The 24,610-nt window shown below is 44.0% G+C and overlaps 1 protein-coding gene across 2 annotated transcripts in view; it reads left to right on the forward strand.

Moving 5' to 3' along the window:
- The window catches only part of HDAC6 (histone deacetylase 6), a 222,430-nt gene that overhangs the window by 97,407 nt on the left and 100,413 nt on the right, over positions 1-24,610 (forward strand). For both annotated transcript variants that reach the window (XM_069209604.1, XM_069209603.1), the window contains exons 13-21: positions 16,807-16,866; positions 17,522-17,611; positions 18,010-18,116; positions 18,601-18,668; positions 19,489-19,669; positions 22,455-22,583; positions 22,811-22,979; positions 23,126-23,259; positions 23,904-23,972. In XM_069209604.1, the coding sequence (XP_069065705.1) occupies positions 16,807-16,866; positions 17,522-17,611; positions 18,010-18,116; positions 18,601-18,668; positions 19,489-19,669; positions 22,455-22,583; positions 22,811-22,979; positions 23,126-23,259; positions 23,904-23,972 (1,007 nt within the window). The remainder of the gene's footprint in view (positions 1-16,806; positions 16,867-17,521; positions 17,612-18,009; positions 18,117-18,600; positions 18,669-19,488; positions 19,670-22,454; positions 22,584-22,810; positions 22,980-23,125; positions 23,260-23,903; positions 23,973-24,610) is intronic.

Raw genomic sequence — 24,610 nt, forward strand, 5'->3', positions numbered from 1 at the left:
GGGAATAATAATTAAAAAAAACACCTTAGTAGCTCAGTCTGAAGGTCGCAGACCTTCACACCGAGATTTGGGGGTCCAAGTCCAGCTGGACGTATTTTTTTTATTTTTATTATATCATTAAAAAAATACATTTTTTTTATTTTAGATTGGAGACAAATAACTCATTCTAAGTATATCAGACATCAAAGCCTAAAAAAAACTCTCTCTCACTTTCTTTCACTCTGTCTCTCAGTCAATTCTCCCACTCACAGACCCACTCGGAAACTCAGGCACCCACTCACAGACTCACTCAGACCCTCACACGCAGCCCCAGACAGACCCTCATGCACCCTCTCAGACAGTTACATACCCACTCAGGCACCCACTCACTGTCACACACCCACTCATATACCCACTAACACCCTGATGCACCCATCCACAGACCTGCGCACATACTCACGCACCCACTAAAACACTGATGTATGCACTTTCACACCCAGAGAGATACTCTGACAGCCACTCTTTCCCGTAGATATAGCCTCTCACACCTATTGTCACACCCATTCTCACACCCAGAGAGGCCGTGGCCATCTTCCGCCATGCATGCGCAAAGGGCTGTGCACAGTATCTGGTTGGGTGGATGGGGGGGGGGGGTTGTTGGGTAGGTTGGGAGGCGGGGGTGGCCGCATGGACTGGTTGCAGGCCAGCCCTTGCGAGCAACCTGTACTCCGCACAAGAGAAGGTTGTGCACTGTGCAAGGTTGGGTGCTTATAGGGGGTTGGCCTCAGGGCCTGGGCCAGGCCATGTGTGGTGGTGGTTGGATTCACGCATAGCCACAAAAATTACTACGCATTAAAAAAAACAGTGAAATCCACTGAAAAAACAAGGAAGTTTTAGTTAGGTTCTGCATTTACTTGTACAAAACTATAGAAATTCAGCAGTTAGAGTTCTTTCAAGTAACTATAGCTCACGCCCTAAGGTAACTATAACTCACACCTCCGCCATGCACAGCTAATTACTCCGCATATTATATCATTGATGATATATTCTATGCCATCTTTCATAGTGTCACTGCAACATTTCCCAAAAAATATTGATGAGACAACTGTGCATTGCACAGGAGCAAGTTATAGTTACCGTTGAGCGCGAGCTTTAGTTACTTGAAAGAACTCTGTGCTCTGGAGACAGCTCCTCCTTGAGCAGGACATGGCTGGCACGGGCAGGGTCCCTCTTTTTGCTAGCCGCCAGGTACAGCATTTGCAGTCCTTGACGGTGCAGGCAGCCTTTGTTGGTCCCTCAGTGCAGCAGGATAGTCCATCCTTATTCTCTCTTCAAGATCTGTCGAAATCTGAGGTTTGAGTGCCCGGGGTGCCCCTTTATGTTCAGAAGATGCCCTCAGGTCAGAATGCGGTTGGTTGCCACTGTGGTATCTGTTTAAAAAAGCAAAAAAAAGGGAACTGGAAGATGGAGGGGATGGTGAAGTGTTGGGGGATAAGCAGTCAGATGCAAGCAGTAAGAGGCACTTCTGAGCACATTGAGGGTTGGCAGTGAGTGGGAGGGTGACAGAAAATTGGAGTGTAATGATTTTGAGTAGGCTGCAGAGTAAACCAATGTACTTAATTGCTCCTAATGGCTCAGACTTGGACATACAAACATTTTATTTGAGAAGGCAAGAAGAAAACCACAGATGAATGCATGTGGATGGGTGTTCTTAATGGTCCATTGTACACATCATCAAGAGAAATATAAAGTTTAACATGGAGATAGGCATTCGGCTGTGTCTGAAAAGGCAGCGCTAACTTTAATTTAGCAGAAAATGCCTACCATGGTGAAGAGATGTAACTGAGAAAATCCTATATCCCATACCATGCTAAGAAGTGAAATGCAGCCAGAGCTGAAAAAAGTGCTACCTAAATGAACATGCATTAATCCCTGGAAGCTACTGTTTGAAAAGAACAGAAGTGCAGTTCAGCCGTTTAGCAGTCATGGTAGCATAAACAAGGCGATACAGGGAACATTCATACGCAAATGAGAGCATAGAGCAACATAAAAAAGGTCAAAAATTAAAATGCTATGAAGCGGCCTATGACCGCAGTGTTGTAGCTCTTTTTTCATTATTGGCAGTTAAAGGGGGTTGTTGAGCAAGAGGATCAACAAGGGGGTGGGGGTCGACATGGTGACGTGGCAGAGTGTAAGCAACATGGCCAGGAGAGGCTGGGGTTAGAAGAGGAATAAGCAAGAGGGACGGGTGTAGGATGGGGATTAAGGAACAGATGAGGGTCAGAGGTCAAGAAGCAGCAAGGATAACAGTACTGAAGGGTCTTCTGCTGCTGGTGCGTTGAGGCTAAAGAAGAAGAAACAAAATAAATAATAATACCTCAATCCCAGCCAGCAGTTGAAGGACCCTAATCCAGATGAAGCAATCAGTACTTGCCCTGTGCCAATCCAGCTTGCTCTGCCCAATGAAAAATTTCCTAGATATCGTAACAGAAAGTTTCAATTCTATTAAGGACACACTCTTTCTTCACTTTATTTATACCGACAGCCATTAACATTATCCAAGCAGAAAACAAAGACTTCATTTCCCATGAACCATAGGAAAAACCAGAAGAAACAGTGTGTCCAGTCCGCAATCAGCTCTACCCTTAAAGACTCTCTGCGGGTGTTTTTCTCCCTCTTTCTTCTTACAACCACAGCCGATGATTTTGAGGTTTCATCTAGTTGTTTGGAGTCAATCCGTGAGAAGAAAACTACACCAGCTTACATTTCCGTCCCCCAAAAAGTATGCATTCAGATAAAATGAGGCATAATTCAGAAGCAAATAAAGACGATTGTTACAGTCCTATTACAGCAAGGTGCAATTGAACATTCAAGCAATCCAGTACTTACATGTAAATTGTATCCTATTACTTAAGTAACATAATTTTATAACCCCCTTACGTTTGATGGGTAGAAAAATAGATCTTAAGGGTGGGCTAATCCTCGCCTCCGTGTCCTTAATAGAATTAAAACTTTCTGTTAAGATGGATAGATAATTTTTCATTCCATGTCAGGTCTGGAGGCGAGGATTAGGCTGGTTTAAAACATTTCCATTACGAGCGATACCAGGTTTTGGACTGATTTAAAGTAAAACCTCTTAAATGTAGAATCCGAAGACCAGCCCACTGCATTAAGAATATCTTCTAAGTGTTCTAAAGAAAAGGCTTCAGCATTCATAGCCCCTCTTGCGGTGAAACAGCTGGCCTCATCCTCTTTGAACACTCAACCACTTTCAGCACTGTCTCCCACACCACCTTGTGCACCAGACTACACAACACCCACATCCACGGCAAAGTCCTGGACTGGATCCGCTCCTTCCTCGCCGGCCAAACCCAGAGTCAGGCTCCTACTTTTCACCTTGAAACCGACATAAACCAGCTGCGGAGTACCCCAGAGCTCCTCTTTGAGCCCCACCGTCTTCAATGTCTACATGACCCCGCTCTCCCAGATTGTCAGACACCACAGGCTCAACAGTCTCATACGCCAATGACACGCAGTTAATTCTCTCCTTCACCGATGAACCATCGACAGCCAAAAGCAACTTTCATAACAGAATGAAGGCAGCCGCTGACTGAATGAAAGACAGCTGCCTCAAGCTCAACTCGAATAAGGTATAGATCCTCATTCTAGGCCCCATCTCCTGGGATGACTCCTGGTGGGCTTCTGCCATCGGAACTGCCCTATCTTCCACCAACCACGCACGCAACCTCAGCATCATTCTCGACTACTTGCTATCTATGGCCCGCCAAGTCAACGCCGTCTCATCCTCATACTTCCACGACCTCCGCCTGCTCCAGAAGATTTTCAAGTGGATCCCTATCGATGTAGGAAGAACAGTCACCTATGCACTCGTCAGCAACAAACTCAACTATGGCAATGAATTCTGTGCCAGCATCAACAAGAAACTCCAACAAAACTCCAGAGAATACAGAACGCCGTGGCTAAACTCCTCCTGTACCTCCCCTGCCACAGCGACATCTCTGCCCCCCTGAGAGGCCTACACTAGCTCCCCATCAATAAACGCATCACTTTCAAACCCCTAACAAACGCTCACAAGGCCCTTCACAACATCGGACATGCCTACCTCAACCACCGCGTCTTCTACGCACTTCCCCCCAGGCTAGTCTGCTCTGCTCAACTGGCACTCTCCACCATCCCTAGGATTCGGAACAACACAGCTGGAGGAAGATCCTTCTTCTGCCTTTCTGCTCAGACCTAGAACACCCTGCTGCTTCACCTCAGGCAGTCTCCGTCACTGGCTCAGTTCAGGACCTCCTGACCTGGCTCTTCGACTGACCTGCACCACCCCTCCACCATCAGCGCCTTGAGACCCCCCGGGTGCGCTTTACAAATACTTAATTGACTGATTGTTGCCTGAGAATGAAGGCCCGTTTGCTGGAACACACACTGTTCCAATATTGCCCTCTATGCCATGCCAGTTTTCTGTGGATGGGCCATCACAAAGTGCTTAACCTCCGCCTGTCCTCTGACCATGATGACTCTACCTCCTTCTTGTGCCTTGCCTTCTACTCCAAAAAGATGCAACAGAACTGGAGGGAATGCATCTGAGCACACTGCACCATTTGGTGCCAAGACCCCTCCGGCACACAATATATCTTTAGGGAAGAATATCACCTCTGTGCCCGACTACAGGATGAAGTCAGCTGGTTGGGGCTTCCACTGGGGCAGTTGTCACTAAGTTCAGAGCCTATGTCTTCGAGTAAATCCAAAGGCAAACAGTGAGAGGACATTGAGACGGCTCTGAAGAATGGGCCCAGATGAAGAAGATGCATAGAGTCATGAGTATGCCAGGACTCACACAAAATCCAAGACACATAACCGTCATCAGGGCAGAGCACCGCTCCTGAGGGAGTCAAGTATTCAGCTCTGAGCACGGCAGTCAAGGCCAGACCAGCATGATCATGTCCACGTCACCTTTGGTCTCTGGTTGTCACCAGCAAAAGACCCCAGAGTCTTATCAAGCTCCCAGCCAAGGGCCATGACCTCCAAAGTCAACTCTGACACCTTCATCGGTGCCTACAACCCAACTTCAATGTCAAATCTTTTTTCGGCTCCAAAACCCTCCTCGACACCCACGCTTTTGGCACCAAAATCATCACTAGGTCTCAAGCCTTTGTCAGTTCAAAACCATCTAGTGTTCTCAAGACAAAGGAGGGACTGTGATGCCCATCGAAGAGGACACCAAGGCTTTATCCTTCGAAAGACTGCAGCAGGATTTGGACGTTATATAACATTGCCTCTTCATTCACCGTCATGGGCAACATCTCTGCCAAACCACCTATGTCCGCTCCACCAACTTCAGAGTCTATCTCTTAAAAGGAGAGGCTTTCCTTTTGCTATACCTTCTTCCTCTGAACCTGTACCAAAAAGACTGAGACAACTATACAGTCAGGGCTTCTCCCTGTGATGGTACTGGAGTATACCATGAGATCAGACATCAAGCGGTGTCATGCCATTAGATGGATATGCACATCATTCAAGAGGAGGAGAACTTTCTTACTGAAACTGTGCCTAAATCTGAGAGCTCAGCACATTTCCTCTGTATGCTAAAGGGTATGTTAGCATCTGCTACTGAGAAACCGTCGCAGACAGAGTAGTTCCATTAGGGTAGAAAGAAAGTTCAAGCCCTTGTCATTGACCCTTTGTACATTAGAGGCCAGGTCCTGCCAAATTTCTTGGTAATCCACGCTGCCCACAAGTATGCCTCTGCCCAAGCCAATGGCGTTGCTTCTCCTTGAGGTAAGGAGAGGAAGAAGGTAGCTTACAGCTGGCAAGAATGTTGCCGTTGGAGCAGCCACTCATTGGGGGATATCCAGTTCAATTGCTCTCCTATCCAGATATGACAGGGCACAAGGGGTGGAGAGGAAGGCATATTGACGAATCTTCAAGAAACTTTCCAAAAAAGGTTTGTCCACCTGGTCTCCTTCCTTGAATGTTTCGGGGTGATCTGTCAAGTGGGGACTGAAAAAAAAGGGGATCCCAAAATGCAGTTTGGCCATGCAGTTTCCATAGGGACTTTTGAACAATGTTGCAGCCCAAACGGCTGAACGAAATTACACCAAAAATGGCAGAAAGCTATATTTATACCCAAAACATGTGGTGTAAATCTGTTCAGTAGTTTTTGAGAAGTGAAGATTCACAATTTATATATATCTGGACATTTGGTTCTAAAGAACTCTCGCTGGAGTCCAGCGAACATGCAACTTTGAATAATACAGCAATCTGATTGGCAGAGTGAGGCCTCTTTTCATGTTGGTGGTATCACTCCAATGGAAGTTCATGCTCCGATTGTTCTCCATTTTGAGACCAAGGAACTCGGCCGCCATGTGATGAAAATGCCGGGGGATAAAAGTATAAGTGGGAAGGGTGGGCATACTCTGATCCCCCTGGAGCTTGTAGGGGAGTTCCAGAGGCAACACAACCACACCCAGGAACAGATTTCAAATGTCACATAGGAGCACAGGGTCCGCACTGGCTCAAAGGAAGAGGTGGTCTGTGGTGGGTGGGCCACGTACTGGGGGATTGGGGCTCCTGCTAACGCACGCCTTACACTGCCAGAGGCTGTGTGCCTCAGTTGGTGTCCGCCCACAGGGGCTTGGGTTCAGGGCTGCATTATTAATATTTCAATTTGCATTGAAAACAATCTCAGAGAGTCACTGAGAAGCCCAAAATTAAATTAACGTTATAGATAGGTGAAAATGCCAGGCTAAACAAAACATTTCAAACTTAAAGAAGCACTGAAATTCACAAGTTATAGTTACATTAATTAACTATAATTCACTCTCTCACCATGCACTACTTATTACCTTACATTACATCACTCATAATATGATCTGTAACATCTTTGAAAACACCATTGAAAACACCATTAATAGCATCTGAAGTGACATCTGAAAGGACATCAATGATGACAACACTTTGCCTTCTTGGTTACAAGTGATAGTTACTGACATTCACTATTTAAGGTTATTTTAGGTATTAATTTTTTTGTTGTAGTTAGGAGAATTGCTTATGACTATGGTGAGGATTCCTCTGGAAGAGACTCAGGATTACTGGTAAATAATGTTTCCTTATCTCCGTGTCCTCCCTCAATCTTGTTCAATTAAACAACATTACACCAGTTTAGGTTTCTGCAGTGGACATTGGAAATTTTAAATTCCATTTATTTTATAATTTCTTTATGTAGCGTTTTTCTGCACTAGACGAGACATTAAAATTCCATTGAAAAATAGTGTAATTACACCTAAAAGTTAAGTAACTGGGAAAAGAATGTTGGTAATGCAGAGTATTAAAGCAGGGCCTTGAGAGCAGCCGTTTGTTCCTTTCTGATAATGTTGCTGATTCTTGCTCTGGGGACTGGACTGTCTCACTCAAAGCAATGCCTATGTCCAATTAGACTTGCACAAGGACAGGTACAAAGTGGTAATAGATCACTTGAGAGGTGAGTGCCTTACACCCTCATTGGAGGTTAAAGTAGTCACCCTCTTTATCAGATAGGGAGGGATTGCTAAGACAACCTGTTGGGTGTTGGGTGTTGCTTGAGTACTAATCAAGATTAAATAGATGACCATGATCTCCTTGACATAGTACTATCTAAATGAATGAAACCCCAATATTGGATACTGTAGTGAGACAAGGTTCTTTGAGGAATCTTTCTGGGTGATTGTCGACACTGTGTTTTTTGTATTCTTGTCTGCTCAGTTTATAGGGTGGGTGTGCTGTTCTATTTAGTGCTTCTGACTATTGATGAAGATCTCCTGAAAAAGACTAATAATTAATGACTGTTGACTTGCTTGGGTGAATGCTGGGCAGTTTACAGTACACTCAGTGAAGAGTGAAGCAGTCATTCTGAAAGTTCAGGCTGTAGCCCTCATGACAAAAAAATCCAGGGCAGCATGACATAGGAGCTATACTTCTGGCCACTGCCTTCATCTACAAATATTACAGTGCACCATGTGCTGAAGGGTGATGATAGAAGCTGTGGAGTTGTGCTACATTATTATGGGGCTTACTGGGACCATACGCCTTATAGAAAAGATGTGTTGTCCCTGGTAGAGGCACAAAGTTGTGCCTGCTCTGCTCATACAGATCCTCATTGTGTTACTGAATCATAGAAAATTTGATGCAGACTCAGTATGAGTTTTCTCATAGTGCAGGCAAGTGCTCAAACATTGTTGATTGCTCTTCTGCTTCTCACCTTAAGCCGCAGTACCTCACTGGACAGCCCTCCAACACAACCCTGCAGAATTAGGCTTGCCATCCTGAAATCCTGCGAGGCCTTGTAATAGGGTGCGCTACATATTTTATTTCTTTTGCACTCCGGAGTTTCAGCAACAGTAGGTGCCAACTTATAACAGTGAAGTCACAGAAATATCCAAGCCAGTGGTTATTTTCAAGGGCCCCATGTAGTCATTTTCTGGACTGGTTGAAAATACAGTATCACTCAATCTTCGACTTCCAAATGAAAAGAACATGATGTTTGTATGGGTGGATAGGGGAGTTTCTCAGCTTTATATTTCTGAAGAGGTCTTTGGTCAGTGGTTTTAAAAGTGCACAAATGTTAATTAAAATTATGCCCTCATTAAAAAAGTGATATTAAATAAAATGTAGTGCAATGATGGTGCATTTGAAGTTGTAAATTTGGTTTTGCTTCTGTCTGACATTGGTGTTTAAGTGGTTGTAGGCAGTTCACATAATAGAAGACATCCTTAAAACAAGCATTTGCAATGAAATAGATCTCACATTTGTGAAAATTAGAGCTATTGTCATCGTAAATGACAATGTATTTTACCTATGTATTTTGGTTTGGAGTGTAGTGGATGTATGCCAGGTGCTACAGCAACCCTCCCAGGCCTGCCGCTGCTGGAGAGAGGACACAACAAGGTTGACTTCTTGGGAGTGTTCTTACAGACTGGCTGTGATACCCTACAGATGCAGATGTGTTTACCTAAAGTTTTATAGAACCAAACAAGCCACAGAGACAACTGGTTGCATTTAACCCAGAGAATGAGGGAGTCAAGAGTTAGGAGGAAAGAAACAGGGGCCGCCATATATTTCTGTGTGAAACTTTTTAAAGGAAGTATTCCTCCACATTGGCAATACCAGCCAACTTTTAAAAACTTTTACTGGATACAAAGAGAATAACAGAAGAGGCAGTTTAACTGAACAGGACTCTTCAAATGTGTGCAGTTTGGTGAAACAGAGCTCAGTGATAGATGGGCCGACAGGATAGGTTCCAGAGATGTGATCTTGGGTCAGTGTTTTAAATGGAAATACAGAAGGGCTGGCACTCTGTATTCATTTAAAGCACTGCCTTGGGTTAATAGTCTCATGACAGTCCTCGGCTCAGAAACTGTGCTCTGTAGAACAGATACGTGTACCTGAATCTCCTGGGCCTTGGCAGTGCGTTTTTGGTGCATACATTTGTGCCCTGACTACTGGTTTTGAAGTGAGAATTATCTCTGTTGGGGCGGCTACTCAAAATTTGAAGTCTTGGCCTTGCCATCTGAACCATTCAGAGTACAGCAGATTGGGTTTGGACAATAGTGTTTTTATGCCTAGACCAGAGGTGCCCAGTGAGGCTCCTACAGGGCTAGTTCATTGGCATTTTGTCAGGCTATGAAATGGAGTTAAATGTATGTTTTTCTTGGGAATCCCAGGTAGGTCTAGAACCATGTAAGAGTTTCTTGATACCCACATAAGATAAATTATGTAAAAATAATTTGTATGTAACTTATTTACACAGTGGTTACCCTCAAAGCCTGGCATGGACCCTGCCTGCCCAATCCTTCAGTGGACACGAGTGTTCTATAATGACATGCAATAAAGTGTTCTAATCACCTCAACTTATACCTATAATAATGTAATAATATGTATATAGCATATTGTGTCACCTCGTGTTCTATAAACAGGCCACTCACTATCAGCTTGTGAGGTCACCGATGTCTCTCCTCTGTGAGTGAGAAGACAGAGGCCCAAAGCAAGTATTTCCAGCAAGTAGAAAAATCCAGTGTTCAAAATATTTGAAAACAAAGTACTTTAGCCCCAGACAAATTATAAAGTGAAAAGTTACCCAGACCGAAGATGCTAGGAAGCAGCCATGCCTTGCAGCACGAGCTGCAGATGACTGTTACAGTATACAAAGACATGCAGCTAGCAAATTAGGCCAAACTTCTGTGTACAGAAGCAAACAAAGACTGTCTGACCACAAATCACCGGCTTTATTTTAAATGGCAAGTAAGAATTACAGAAGCGAAACAGTAACATAAGTATTTACAGGGAGGAGGGGGCATTGGGACGTGGCCTGGAGCCATGGCTCCTTCAGTTATGTTCTATGCTTCTGTGGGGTTTTTTCAGACACAAGAGGCCACATTCACTAAGAAAAAATACAGTCTTAAGTTTACTCCTGCATTAAGAGGGAGATTTTCGATTCTGATTTTGGAATTCTCGAAGAATTCCAGAAGTAATCCTGGGAGCCTGCAATAATCACAACTTTTCTACTCACAATCATAAACAGTTACACATACATAACTGCTCATGAAAAACAATTTCATATGAGAAAAAAATGGTTACTAAGACATTTACCTTTTCTATCTTTTTCCTTCATTTTCCACCGGGAAAATGTTTTTCCCGTTGGAGAAGCCACATCTCTTACGCCTCCACAAATTTTGTTACTGAGAAATTATTTACTCCTGTCTGTAACAACAGTATGTCTCTAAACTTTTGCAGGCTGAGAATTTTTGTGAGTAGTTTCCAATTCATACATTTATCGGTGTGGACACATTCTCTATGGCATCTCCGCCGTGGAATGCACACTCCAGACCCATGAGAGCAGAATTACTCCAACCTAATGTTACATAATATAGGTGTTATATTGTGTGTAAAAATTACGTTATAAGCTCAACTTCATATTCCACTTTTGTACATCAAGTCATTTACTTAAGTAAGTTGAACCTATACATGCAAATGACTATAAATCAGCCAATGAGTGCAGTGGGACACCTAAGCCCAACTTCCTGCTTCCCAGGAAATCATTTGACAGGTAAATCTCATGAGGCCCAATTAGGTCCTGGGAAAAGGTTTGCATTCAAAATAAACCTGCATATCAGGATGTGGACATTGATCCAGCCAAGTGTGGCCACTATCTACGTCACTGTTGTGGCACTGAATACTGCAGTGGTTGGTGGTGCCTTGTGTTATACCGCCCCCACCTGGGAACTCCGATCCGCCAACCTCGCCCTGGGCTTTGTCCTCCTCATCCGTTGGGACGCCTCTGTGGCCGCTCCTTTTCCCAACTTGCTGCCAAGTCCTGGAAAGACCTCTCCTTTCACCTGCTCTGAAAGACTTCATAAGACAGCTCAAGACAGTGTTTTATCACCTCCATCACCAGTCGGCCAAGGCTTGCAGACTCCCCCTAGCACCTGGAGACCCCTGGGGTGACAAGTTTACACTCTACGAATCTCTGTGCTTGTTTCTTTATATCATGCTAATGCTTGGTCCCATTTCCAGATTTGGCACACTTTGGTTGTGTAGCACAGCCGTACATGAGAAATCACACAGACCTTTTCCAGCTGGCAAGCAGCTCTGTGTGAATTGTAATATCAAACACAATATTCTGAGAAATGGTGAGTCACATTCGGCTCCATCGTTTTTAGCTTGTCTGTGCCATGTCAGGCTGGGGCTAACCACATGGGAATTAATTTGGCCCAGCCATTCAATGGACATTCTGTTGGAACAGCTGGGCCAGGAAGCTGTGCAATTTTCAGCTCTTCGAGCGAAACAGAGCTGTACCAATGGTGCAGTCCCCATATAGGTTTTTAAGGTAAATTGGCAATAATTTCACCTAACCACTAGGTGACTCCATAAGGCACCTTCCTTACACCATAGGGCTTGGTTAGACCACATACCCTCTGAAGGGGAACTTTTGCATCCCCAAATGCAACAAACATTTATCATACAGCCTTAGTATACTTAATGGTGTGTAGTCGTAGAACTCACAGTGAGAATAGGCTAAGCTAGTCATGTCCCTCTCAGGCAGTGACTCAGCACTGACCTCTCTTAAAGTGAAAGATGATGTCCAGAAATAGTCTGTTCACATGACAGGAATATTTGTGTGTGTTGAACATGCTGTGAACCGCTGCTTTGAAACAGATCAGTGTTGTGGTGATGCTGAGAACTAATGTGTCTAAGTCTATGAAGCATACATAGATGTTGTGCCAGCCACAAATTCTCAGTGCGTCACAAGTCATAAATATGAATCATGTATTACGTTAGAGAAAGGTTTAGCTCCTGTGTTGGAAACCTAGACCGCATCATGTATACGTAGTGCAGTTGTAAAGATGCATTCTTCTTTATAACCCCCCATCACACAACTAAGGCAATAAAAATAATAAAATTATAACAATCATTTATGTAGCCCACTTTAAGCACCAGAGTGTCTCCTCTTGGTGTTTGTTAGTAAGAGGAAGGGCCGCTGGAATGATGCAGTTCTGTGACTCTGGCATATTCTGCAGAGAGGCAGATCCTTTGCAGAGGTCATCTGATCACTTTTTAGTTGCTGGCTCTTGTGGTCATGCGTTAAACTGGTACTAATAAGGAAAAATCCTTGCTCAAACGTTATTAATGTGTGCTAAATGACAAAACAGCAAAATTATGTTGCCACTGAATGTGCTGCATTAAGCAGCATAATTTGTAATTTCTAGACACATAATTCAGGAACCTCTGCCACATACTTTTGCCCACCATGTGCTGCATAATTCCATTGGACCTGATAATAGTTAAAGAAGATAATAGATAGAGAAGACACAGATGCACAGCACATGAGGCAGGCAAATACACATGTTGAAGAATTTATCACCATGTAAATCAGTACAGAAGATAGGTGATCAGTCATGTATGTGGCATTAACCCACCAGCTGCATGATTTTATCACCTCATTCCCTGAGTAGCTTCTCCTTTTTCCAGCGGACATACAAAATCCTGAGAAACCACATGGCATCACATACAAAACCGTGACAAGACATGACTCCAGTACAAGGAAAGGACCAAAAGACAGACACAAGATAAAACATTTATATCATCTTCCCAGCGTTTGATTTGCACACTTTTGCCTTCTCTTTGACGTTATCTGAAGCTGGGCTCTGAAAGTTCTCAGTAACTGGGATAGAGGTGGTCTGGGTTCATTGTATTAGTTCAGTGACAGCCGGTCTCTTCCATGCAGTGATGGTGTGATATATCAGCACAAAAGGATGATGGACGGAGTGTTGAAACTTTTCAAACAGTCACCCCTCGTCACAGATCTGGGTTTAATGCATCGTTCGTTTTCTCACCATACCACCCCAGTTTGGACCCAGCCATGTGCAAATCAGTCTTGACCCTGTTCCAAATGTAAACAGTCCAGCCCAAACTTCCAGGCCAGGTCCTCCCTGGACCGGAAACGAGCATCCTGGGACCGGTTTCAGGGTATCACCCTCCATCAGCTAGGCTATTTTGAATCCAGTGGCACAGTGAGCAAGGGACCCACATCTGGGCATACCCTTCCCACTTAGGGCAACTTTAACAACACAAAAGGATGATGGATGGACTGTGAAACTTTTCAAAAACTCACCCCCAGTCACATATCTGGGTTTAATCCATCGTTCTTTTGCTCACCATGCCACCCCAGTTTGGACCCAGCCATATGCAAATCAGTCTTGACCCTCTTCCCCATGGGAAGAGTCCAGCCCGAACTGTGATATACATTCAGAGGCTCAGGTGGTATCACCCTGGATGATGAAAGGCCAAACTAGCCCATCTGGGAATCAAACATTTAATCCTTGCTGCCAAACAGATCTTTGACGAGGACACATTAGGCCTGTGGACTGCTTTAGCCCATATTCAGGCTACCTTCACTTAAATACAGGGATTTCAAATATTTGTAATGTGAACAAAATGTGTGAGGCAATTATATGAAAAACCCACTTGATGTTCACCATTTCAGATGTCTAGAGTCTGTCCACTGTGGCCCTGTGCGATCCATATTATAATAACCTATCAGTGTGGTGCCAATGATAAATCTGGACTCGTCATAACGTCTATTTGTAGTCTTTCTTTGTTGTCTTATACAAAAAAAGGCTTACGTCACGACACATATGTTACATAAGTACAAGCAGTGGCTGGTCCTCGAGGCCACAGTTTGTGAAACAACAATTCTCCTGTTTAGAACATCTCCTACCCATAGAGTCTTTACAGTTACTTTCCAGGATTGACTTTGAGATGTAGTCCTTGGTATGTGTACCCGAATAATCAAACACACGTGTGAGTAAAGGGCCACTTGATAGGGTCATAAAGATATTTTCTTGATGTTGCTTTTCCATGTACTTGGTAACCACGGCAATCCGAAATAATGCATAGAGTTTAAATCAAATGAAGCATGTGAACTTAGTGGAGTGGTTACATGAAGCCTGGAGTTGGAAGAGAGGAGAGCAGGTTAAACATTACTGGACTGTGACAGACTGTGCTTGAATCACTATATTCAGGAGTCCTGAGGGTGATTGGGAAGCGCTCTGCGCCTGTGACAGCAAGTGCAGGGTTTTTTCGAGGTGGGGGCCTTTTCAAACAGGAAGCAGTGCTATTCAAGCACTTCGTTAGACAGCGCTTCCAGAAGTGGCATCTGCGAGGTCACAGTAGCTGTGACACCAGTGAATTCTGAGAGGAGGAAGTGATGCAGCTTGCTCCACTTTTGTTCCCTATGATAAGATGCTCCTCCCACGGTGGCATACTTGTGTTAGCTTCTTTGGGCTACAGGATTAGGAAAATGTCTGCCTCCACTAACTGAACTATATTTAAAGAGGCCCAATTTACATCCAAAGGCAAGATGTTTTTTGCTGTCATGCTTGAGACTGTGAGGTGCTTGGGTCTGGAGTCACAACTCCTTGTCCACCATTTTGGAGACACCTTTCGCTATCTTTTTTCCTAGAACTAACTTATGTGCTTGGTTAGTGACCCTCCGGAGGTTTACAAGAGCACATGCTGTCGCCTAGTGTTAAGCACTACTCAAGTCATTTGGTTAATGCACCCACTGCAGAGGTTTTGACAGAACTAGAATGTCACAGATTACAATCCTGACAGCTTTTTGCAGCTCTCCATCTCTGCAAGGTCGATGCAAATGAATTATAGTGATTTTGTTATGAAAGACACCTGCTTTGCAGCTCTGTGAAATACCAGAACCTGTATTACCAAGCACTATATAAACAAGCATTTTCAGTGCGGCAGGACTCGCATTTGTTCGAGTTAGATCTATTTGTGTTGTAAAGCAAAAAAAAACGCAGCGCAACTGCGCTGAGTGGAAAATAAACAGATAAAGTAGTCCGGACTCCAGGCTGAAAACATCGAGCCTCGTATGTTTTTGGTACTTTACTGGTGCTGTGTAGGTGAGCTAAACACCGGAAAAGGCAGGACGTATGCATGCCTTTCACAAATGAAAGCAAGCAGATTTTAAAAGGCAAGCACACGAACCAATGTAAGTGACTGATGTGGCATGGGCGTGGTTTCAAGCCAAAAGAGAGATTACTGATGAACGGAGCACATTGTGCTCGCCCATAAAAAGGAGTTACTGCCAGACTGCCCCAACACGCACCAGACAAAGAATTCTAGGGGAGAGGATGTGGCGTAAGGGCGGAGCTGGCGACTTTCGAGCTGGGGAACACTTTCCAGTCTCTGCACCGGCTCAACATCCTGCGATTCTGGGCAAGTCACTTAGGGCCTGATTCTAACTTTGGAGGACGGTGTTAAACCGTCCCAAAAGTGGCGGATATACCACCTACCGTATTACGAGTTCCATAGGATATAATGGACTCGTAATACGGTAGGTGGTATATCCGCCACTTTTGGGACGGTTTAACACCGTCCTCCAAAGTTAGAATCAGGCCCTTAATATCCCCTTACTACCAAAAATGATTGTGTTCTTCTGTAATGTAACTGGTGCTTGTGTAAAGCACTGTAACACCTTTGTATCGAGCTTGCACTATATAAAATTTCAAAAAGCATAAAATCGCTCCAATACCTTTGTATAGAGTTCCCGCCATATAAAACTGAAAAACAAAAATAATTAAAAAAAGACCCGGCAGACATCGCAATGAAACTGAAAGATGCCCAAAAACAAGGAAGAAATAACATACCGCCATAAGCGCGAAGCGGCGAGGCAAAAGAGAAAATCGTGCACCACACTAAGGTACATGCCCGATTGTGCTGTCATCAAAGTAACAGGGTCAGTCTTCAAGGCAGTAACAAAACAGCCTCAAGGCAGGACAAACGTAAAGCATTTACCAATGACATCAAGGGATTTTTAAAAGGCAGGCCCAGGAATGAATGAAAGTGATAGGCATGAGATGGGTGTTGTTAAAGCCCACAGAATAGATTACAACTTGTCCAGAAGAGCAGTGCTCTGCTCAACCTAAACATGCATACAGATAGCATTAAGAGTATAATAAAAAGGGAAAATATATTTAAGTGATAAACCTGTCTAAAATGAAACCTTTATTAGCAACAGATAGTATTACTTTGAACAAACAATTTGTCCCCTTTATTAATCTGTTGCCCTTTGTGCATAACTTCATGGTGTTTATCAAAAAGAAGAAGAAAAACAACACGCAAATCATAACCTGTCTTACATAGTGTATTTATTTACCTTTTCGTAAAGTATTCCATTGTAACAACCTATGCTTGAGACTCCCTTGTACATTAATAGTGAATTCTGATGCAAGATCCCTAATGCGTTCCCCATTCTAGTTTCAGCCTCATCTGGTGCTTGTTGCAGCTGGTTTTGACTCTGTAATTGGCGATCCCAAGGTAAGAGCTTCCTTTCATCATTTTACACACTTGAGATAGAGATGTTCTACATGGTCTGAAGTATCTTATCACAGACCAGGAAGGACCATGGGAACAGAAAGGACATCACACTTCCTTCAGATGCAATTGTAACAGTGGTAGACGTCTCCTGATGGAATGTTGAGGAACACGAGCTGCATGCCCTGAGACGTTAGTCATTCCCATAACCATTACTAGAGGCACTTCTGTAGCTGTTTCAGTTGCTTATTTTCCAGTAGGACATTAGGAGTCCCTGGATACTGATGGAGACGGTTGATGCCGAAACGATCTTTGCAAAGTATCTAATCCTGACACATATGGGGTACCTCTGCTGAATCTTTTGTCTGTTGGGCTCCACTAACACATGAATACAGGTATTATGGTGGTTTTGTAGAGCTGCGCAATAGTCCAGGCTCATGGATAATGGTGGAGAATGTGGTTATGAATGCTAAATTCAGATGAAAACAAAACCGCAGTATCCCAGCCCTGTTATAAAGAATACAACTTTTAGCAATATAGTCAGCTCTGAACAAGTACTTCTGAACTGCTATAAAACTGGCTTTCGTTTCTCAATTCACCTTATGTGTGAATGTACAATGTGGGGTTTTTAGCACTCAGATTTTCTTTCTCCTCCTAGGGTGAGATGTTGGCCTCCCCGGCATGCTTTGCTCATCTTACGCACCTACTGATGCCGCTGGCTGGTGGAAAGCTCATCCTGGCTCTGGAGGTAAAGCCAGCTATTAGCATTCTTCTTCTCTGCCCCTTTTAACGTTCCCAACTGCTCCATCTCCTTTCCATTCCCTGTTCTTCCCCACATAACCCCTTGTCCTTGCACTTTCTTGTCTCCGAATCCTTCGGCTTCCTCATATACTTTCTCTTTTTTCATGCCAATATCCTTCTTTACCCTCACTTTACATTCCTCTCATACCCTTCCTCCCCTCACTGCTAAGCTCTTCACACTAGTTGCTTTCTGCACATCAGCACGGATCTGTAGCCTTGCGTCTTATGGGAGGGTACCTCTGCTAATCAAGTACTCCTCAGGTCTACTATCTCTGCTCCTTGATGTGCCCATCGCACCCTCTGCCACCTCTCCCCCCACGTTAACTTCACACTTGCGTTCTGCAGGGTGGTTACAACCTTCGGTCGCTGGCGGAAGGGTCATGCTCAGCCCTGAAGATTCTGCTGGGCGACCCTTGTCCCAGGCTTACTTCGCCCGTCATCCCATGTCAAAGGTGAGAGGTAGGCCTGATTTCACCTGGAATGGCACCCAAACTGGTCAGTGACATCTTCATGCTGTGTTTATCTTTTGGGAGACCAGGACTGCAATGAAGGGGTACAGTTAATGCTCCTTCTGAACTTTTCAACTATTAAAGAATGTGGTAAATGTGATCCTTTGGGTGCAGGGTGTTGAGTTGTGTAGTAGCTAAAACTGCCTCTGATTTTGTCCTGTTGTGAACCCTCTTAATACAGACCCCTAATTAAAATGTGTGTTGGATTGAAGGCCTGATATAGAGGTTCAGGAGCACAAGATGGCATAGACTGAGGAGAGTAACACGCTGGTATTTATTTGAACACTGGACTTCTAAATTGCAATCCTACCTCTTTCTGCTACCTTAAGTACATGTCCTCAGTAAAAGTGGAATAATCCTTTTCACTTGTTTGACCCTCCCCCTTCTCTCTCAATCTCTTTACCTTCCACCTTTTCCCTTCACTCAGTGCCTTGGCATCCATTTCAGAGGCCATTGCAGCGCATTACAAGTACTGGAAAAGCCTGCGTCACTATGGTGAGATCCTGTACTTTTCTAATTTCATCCAAGCTGGATCAAATTTGGGACATTTTGTGGGAAGAGAATGTCTGCATGTGATGTGGGCTTGAAGCGTTCTACTTGGAGAACAGGGCGGTTAGTGATCACACTGCAAGCATTTGGATTTCAACACTATTAGAAGGGGAGTGGAAAAAAAATAGTGTGGAAGCTATGACAGTGTAGGAATTGTGCAGTGTTAGACATCCAAATGTACTTTTAGAAGATAATTTGTTCCTGCCCGATAACTACGTATAACTTCAGTGTAGGACCTTTAATAGTGGCAAGTGCTTAGAATTTACACTATATGCGCATATATTTTATGAAACAACATACGAGATAAATGTTGTGAAAACCATGTATTGCATTTCAGATATGCTTGCTTTGCACAATAGCCGTGCTTTGAGACCACCACTGACTAATATTTTTTACTAATAAATCAAAACTGCAGAAGTATATGTGCATTCTTTAGATCACCAACATATAGCGTAATTCATTGCGAGAGCCTGGCAATAAATATTCTTAATTTATTTGGTACATGGATTCAAAGTTGTTACTGAGTACACTTGGCACGCTTGAGGGACACACTGAAGTCACAGGCACAGTGTTTGTTGAGTTCTGAAGAAGGTTTAAGAAGCTGTCTTTATACTGCAACTTTAAAATGAATGCTGGCAGAAGTGAAGTAGGACACTAACTAGGAAAAAAGGGCGAAGGGAGGGTTCATACGTGTTTATAGTCAGGCGTCACGTATTCCTTGCTTTCTTATCCACCCACCATCCCCACCTCATTGTTCTCTGTGCAGGTGAAGTGGATCAGACTGAGGAGGAGTCAGAGGAGTCGAAACCAGAAGCCCTTCCCACATCCCAAGAGCTAAATGTTATCCTGGACACAACCATGGCTGAAGTCATGCGAGTGCTCCCACCACAGAGGACAGGACTGGTATATGATGATAGAATGATGGAACATGCCAACGCCTGGGACAGGTATGGTAGCAAAGGATGTCTGAGCATTTGATTCAGTTTAACAGAGAAGGTGAAGACAGCTCATCTATCACTCTGTCTCTTTCTTAACCTTGCTTTACTCTGTCTTCTATCCAGTGCACCCCACACCTCCTCGGATCACATTTCTTCACCACACTCTCCAACTCTTCTTATCTTCCTCTACCCATTACCACTCTGACTCTACTCCCCACCTCTTAGTTTATACCCTCAGCTGGTTTTACTCGACACCACTCTGCACTCTTAGCTTTACCTCTGGATTTTGCCCTCTACATCTACTTTCTGCCTCTCCCTCATGTCTGTCTCTGCCACTCATCACTCTTCTCTTTCTCTGCTAGGACTGCCTAAAAAGTAGTCACAGCAATTAATCACGGCTCTACCAAAGGGAGGATACCCTAAAATTCTACCCCTCCTAGTAGGTGAGATAAGAGTTTACTACCTTCACCAGGTAATCAGAAAGCGCCCAGTTGTGTGTGTCAAATCACTTCATGGTTACAGCTTAGGGTGAAACCTCCTATAGTCACACATTCTTCAAGAAGCAGCATCTGCGTTTTAACCTACATTAGTCCCATCGAGTATGCTACATAATGTCCGTGAGGCTTCCCCATCCAGAAACTCTGGATTCTGCGTTTGGTCCTAGGGTTAGCAGAAACAGGGCGCATCTTTTTTGTCCTGTTTAAGCTCTTTCTCAGCCCCGTGCTCTGTGTATATAGGTATTTACTGTGGAGGACGTACAGTGGACTAGTCTTTCCTGCACTTGTCTCTCCTTTTGGTATTACTTTATTAGCATGAGACTCCATTATTTTGTCCACAGTGACGTCCAATGCTGGAATTCTGGATTAAGCCCTTCATAGCCATCACTTACTATAGGGGGTTGTTGTCCATTGTGTCTGTAAACTGAATCCTGAGCAATCAGTGTCTCAAAACCCTTGAGGCCTAGACACGGGCATACCAGTCCTTCTCAGAAGTAAAAGACTTAGGCCTACATTACGACATTGGCGGTAAGTACCACCGCGGCGACGGCTGCCAAAAGACCGTCACCGCAGCTAACAGCTGTCCGCCGAATAATGACCACAGCCAGATTTCCACCTCAAGAAGGGTTAAATCTGGCTGTGGCCATGCTGGCGGATGGCGTTAAGGTGGCTCTGCTACCACCACCAGCAGCGCTGTGCCAGTAGATCGCCGCCAGCCGTATTATGAAAAATAATATGGCCTGGTGGTGTTCAGCTGGCAGACGCTGCTGGCGGTAGAAGCGCCCTGTTCCCTGCTGGAAGACCCCCTGGATCCAGGTAATTCGGGTTTCTGACGGGGGGTTCTGACGTGGGGAACGGGGTTGTGTGTGTGAGGGGGTGTGTGCATGAGTGTGTACGTGAATGCAAATGGATCTGTAGTGTGCGTGCATGTATGCATATATGCGAATGCATGTAAGTATGGATATGTGAATGCATGTCTGTGTGAATGAAGTGCGGATGTGTGCATTAATTAATGGACACATGCGTGTATGCCTGTGTGAATGACTGTGTGTGTGGGGGGGGATTGGAAGGATGGGATGCATGGATGGAGGGGAGGTGGGGGCGTCAGAGGAGTTGTTGGTGGGGAGGGGGCCTCCTATCAGTGACAGGGAAGGAATTCCTGTCAGCCTTTGCACTGGCCCATTGCTTTCTTAGGATTCTCATGAATACTGCATCCATAGGAATTAGGCAGAGTTTGATTGCAATGAGAGCTGTGCTGTCAGACGTAAACTCTTGTTACAGGTATGAAACTCTTTATAGAAACGTGTGATGAGGATGAGCCACGTAGGTCACAACAGGTCTGAGTGAACTCTTTTAAGTTTGATGCATCTTTCATTTGGAATCCAGGGGTAGCTTGGGATAGTGCATAGTCACCTGTAGCTGCATAATCCATTTTACAAATAAACCTTTGGTACCATGTCAGCCCAGGTAAAGCACTGTAGTGTTAGTCACGTAGGCTAATAAAACTGGGTTTAAACTCTTTAGTCTGATAACGTGAAGATATTGCTAGAGCAAGGTGAATAGCCCTACGAGTGGAACCCTCAGTAGGGGAGGTTTCCCACACCAAGGTCCTGTCTTCAGTCTTGCTCAGCCTCCTACTGGCATGTCTCGTTCCGTCCTCACCCTTGCTCAGCCTCTTACTTGCAAGTCTCATTTTCTGTGCCTTACAAGAAAAACAATTGTAGGTAGCACAATTTATTTTTGAAAATCTGGGTTCCGTCTAACTTAATCGTGTTTTTTTCAAAGTCTTCCAAACCTTAAGGTCGTTTGTGCTGTACACAGTGGCTTTTATAGACTTCAGACTTGGAGTGCTCCTTTCTTTTCATAAGACTCTCATGGATACCTTCATCCATAGCAATTAGTGTGTGAGAGATTAAACCTCCTGTGCAGGTGGACGAGAGGGTTTGCTTGTAATGAGGTCACTGCGTTCTTTAATAAGATTGATAGGAGAAATGTGTTATTTGATTTTGCTATTTTAACCAGTGTCAATGGTGACACAGAACAGATTTAAACTGCAATTACTGGCTCCTTAGTGATTCATTTAGATCTCTTTTCCATACTTTGTAGTGGCATGTTATCTTCTTTTCTGAAATGAGAAATCAGCCCTTTCAGCTGTGATATGTAAGCTGTTACAGTTGTGTAACTTTTTATTTGCCAGCTCCATGCTCTGCTTGCTGATACCTTATAAAGTATTCAATTCTTGTTGATGCCTTAACTTAAAAAAACTTTCTATTGTGATTGGCCATTCTTCCTCGCAGCCATCACCCTGAGCTGCCACAGAGGATCTCGCGCATTTATGAGCGACATATGGAGCTGCGACTGGTGGAGCGCTGCTGCAGGTTGCCCGCTAGACATGCCTCTGATGATGAACTGATGATGTGCCACAGGTGGGTCTAGCTTTCGCTCTGCACCTTCCAAACCCCGAATCTCATTGCTTACCCAAGGCCATATCAGTGGAAACTAAAATGTATTTTGTGATGTCATCCTCCTATTCATATTCCTTAGTTTAAACCAAAACAAACGTTTTGGTTCTTCAAAAATCTAGGCCCTTTTATAACCTACATTATAGACCATCCAAATGAAATACTACAAAATGCTTCTTCTTCTTCTGTAGCTCAGAATACATCCAGACTATCCGATCCACAGCTGATATGAAGCCTCGGGACCTGCACCGTCTGGGCAGCGAGTACAATTCCATATTCATTAATCCAAAATCCTATGATTGTGCCCGCCTTGCAGCAGGCTGTTCCTTCAGTGCCATAGAAGCTGTGATGACGGGCAAGGTAAGTTTAGTTGTTTGTAGCAAGAGGGGCACTTTGCCTGTCGAGCATGTTAATTGTAGGTAATCTGTAAGACACTACCAATAATGTTCTACTACTTGGCTTTTTTTTACCTCATAATCACAGGATTTGCTTCCACATTCGTTCAGGTGCAGAATGCAGTGGCAATTGTTCGACCGCCAGGACACCATGCAGAGAGAGGCAATGCATGTGGTTTCTGCTTCTTCAATACTGCGGCGCTGGCTGCAAGATATGCACAGAGGATAGCTGGACGACAACTCAAGTGAGTATCTGACCAAATATGTTTCATTTTCAGCTGTGATACTTGTGTGGTCAATAAGTGTCAAAATGTATGGAAAGATCAATATTAGGGATGCATTCAATTGGTAGATTCAGGGATTGTGTTTGTGGTATATTCATACAGGTTAGAGCGCTAGGTTCGTAATAGTAAGGTCATTTAGGTGATGTGTGTGTGTGCTTGTGTATAAGTGTGTGGCTAAAATATTGTAATGTAGGATAGTGATGTCTCAGATGAAGTACAATTGGCAGGACTACGCCTAGATTTCAGTTTCTTAATATTGTGACTTTGCAAGTACCGTCCGTTCTATTGGTTGAGTGGAGTGTGGGTTTCTGTATTGGCATACAGAGCGACTGACAGTCATATTTGTTGCATTGATATATCTTATCTTTGTTTCTATTTTGGATTGAAGGATGCTGTCATAGTTTGTGTACTGGAAAAGCCATGGAATGGATTCAGTGTCGACATGCTAGTCATGATGTATGCATTTGCAGAGCTGGTTGATGGATTAAGTGGTTGGGATTAAGGTGCTGCTAGTCAAATATTAGGCTTTGAAAGTGCTGGATAGGAGATCCTACATTGAAAAACAGTAAAATGAAGCTCACTGCACCTTTCCTTTATGATGACAGGGTTATGATTCTAGACTGGGATGTCCACCACGGCAACGGAACACAGCACATCTTTGAAGACGACCCAAGGTAATCCCACTCCTCTCTCTACAGTTATAAGAGTTGCGTTAGTCCGCATACAAAGCACTGATCTAAACTAAACTCCACCCTACCATGAATATTACCTTGCCCTCACCTACCATAATCAGTCACTGAATTCATTTCAATATGGCCCTTGCTATGAGACAGAGCCAGTAATCTGTCCTTGACTGATGCTCCCACACCCCACACCCCACTGTTTACTCCAGCACCTTCCCACGCAATTCATACTTTCTTCCAGTCTTGTTTTTTGTTTTCTTGGGTTGTTTGGGGTGGGGGCTTGACAGCAGCTGCTTGGTTCTGCCCTACTTCTACCTTTAAAAACGCACTTTGACGAACATTTGTATTTGTTTTAACTCACTGCTCCAAGATGAGCATCTGCCAAATTAAAACAAAAGCTAGTGCCTGCCGCATCATGACGTAGGCATGGAGATGTGTGGTAATGCATACACATATATACTTTGTCACGATGGAGCCTCTGTAGCAACATGATGCACGCAAACCTATTTATCAGCAGACTTATGTATGTGTAACTTAAATAGAATCTTTGTGAATAACCATACAAGCCCAAATATTCATATCTGACTTATATAATAGAAACAAACTAATGCTTTATGTCTGTAGGCTAC

This window comes from Pleurodeles waltl, chromosome 10 (assembly GCF_031143425.1).
Source record: "Pleurodeles waltl isolate 20211129_DDA chromosome 10, aPleWal1.hap1.20221129, whole genome shotgun sequence".
Lineage (NCBI taxonomy): Eukaryota > Metazoa > Chordata > Amphibia > Caudata > Salamandridae > Pleurodeles > Pleurodeles waltl.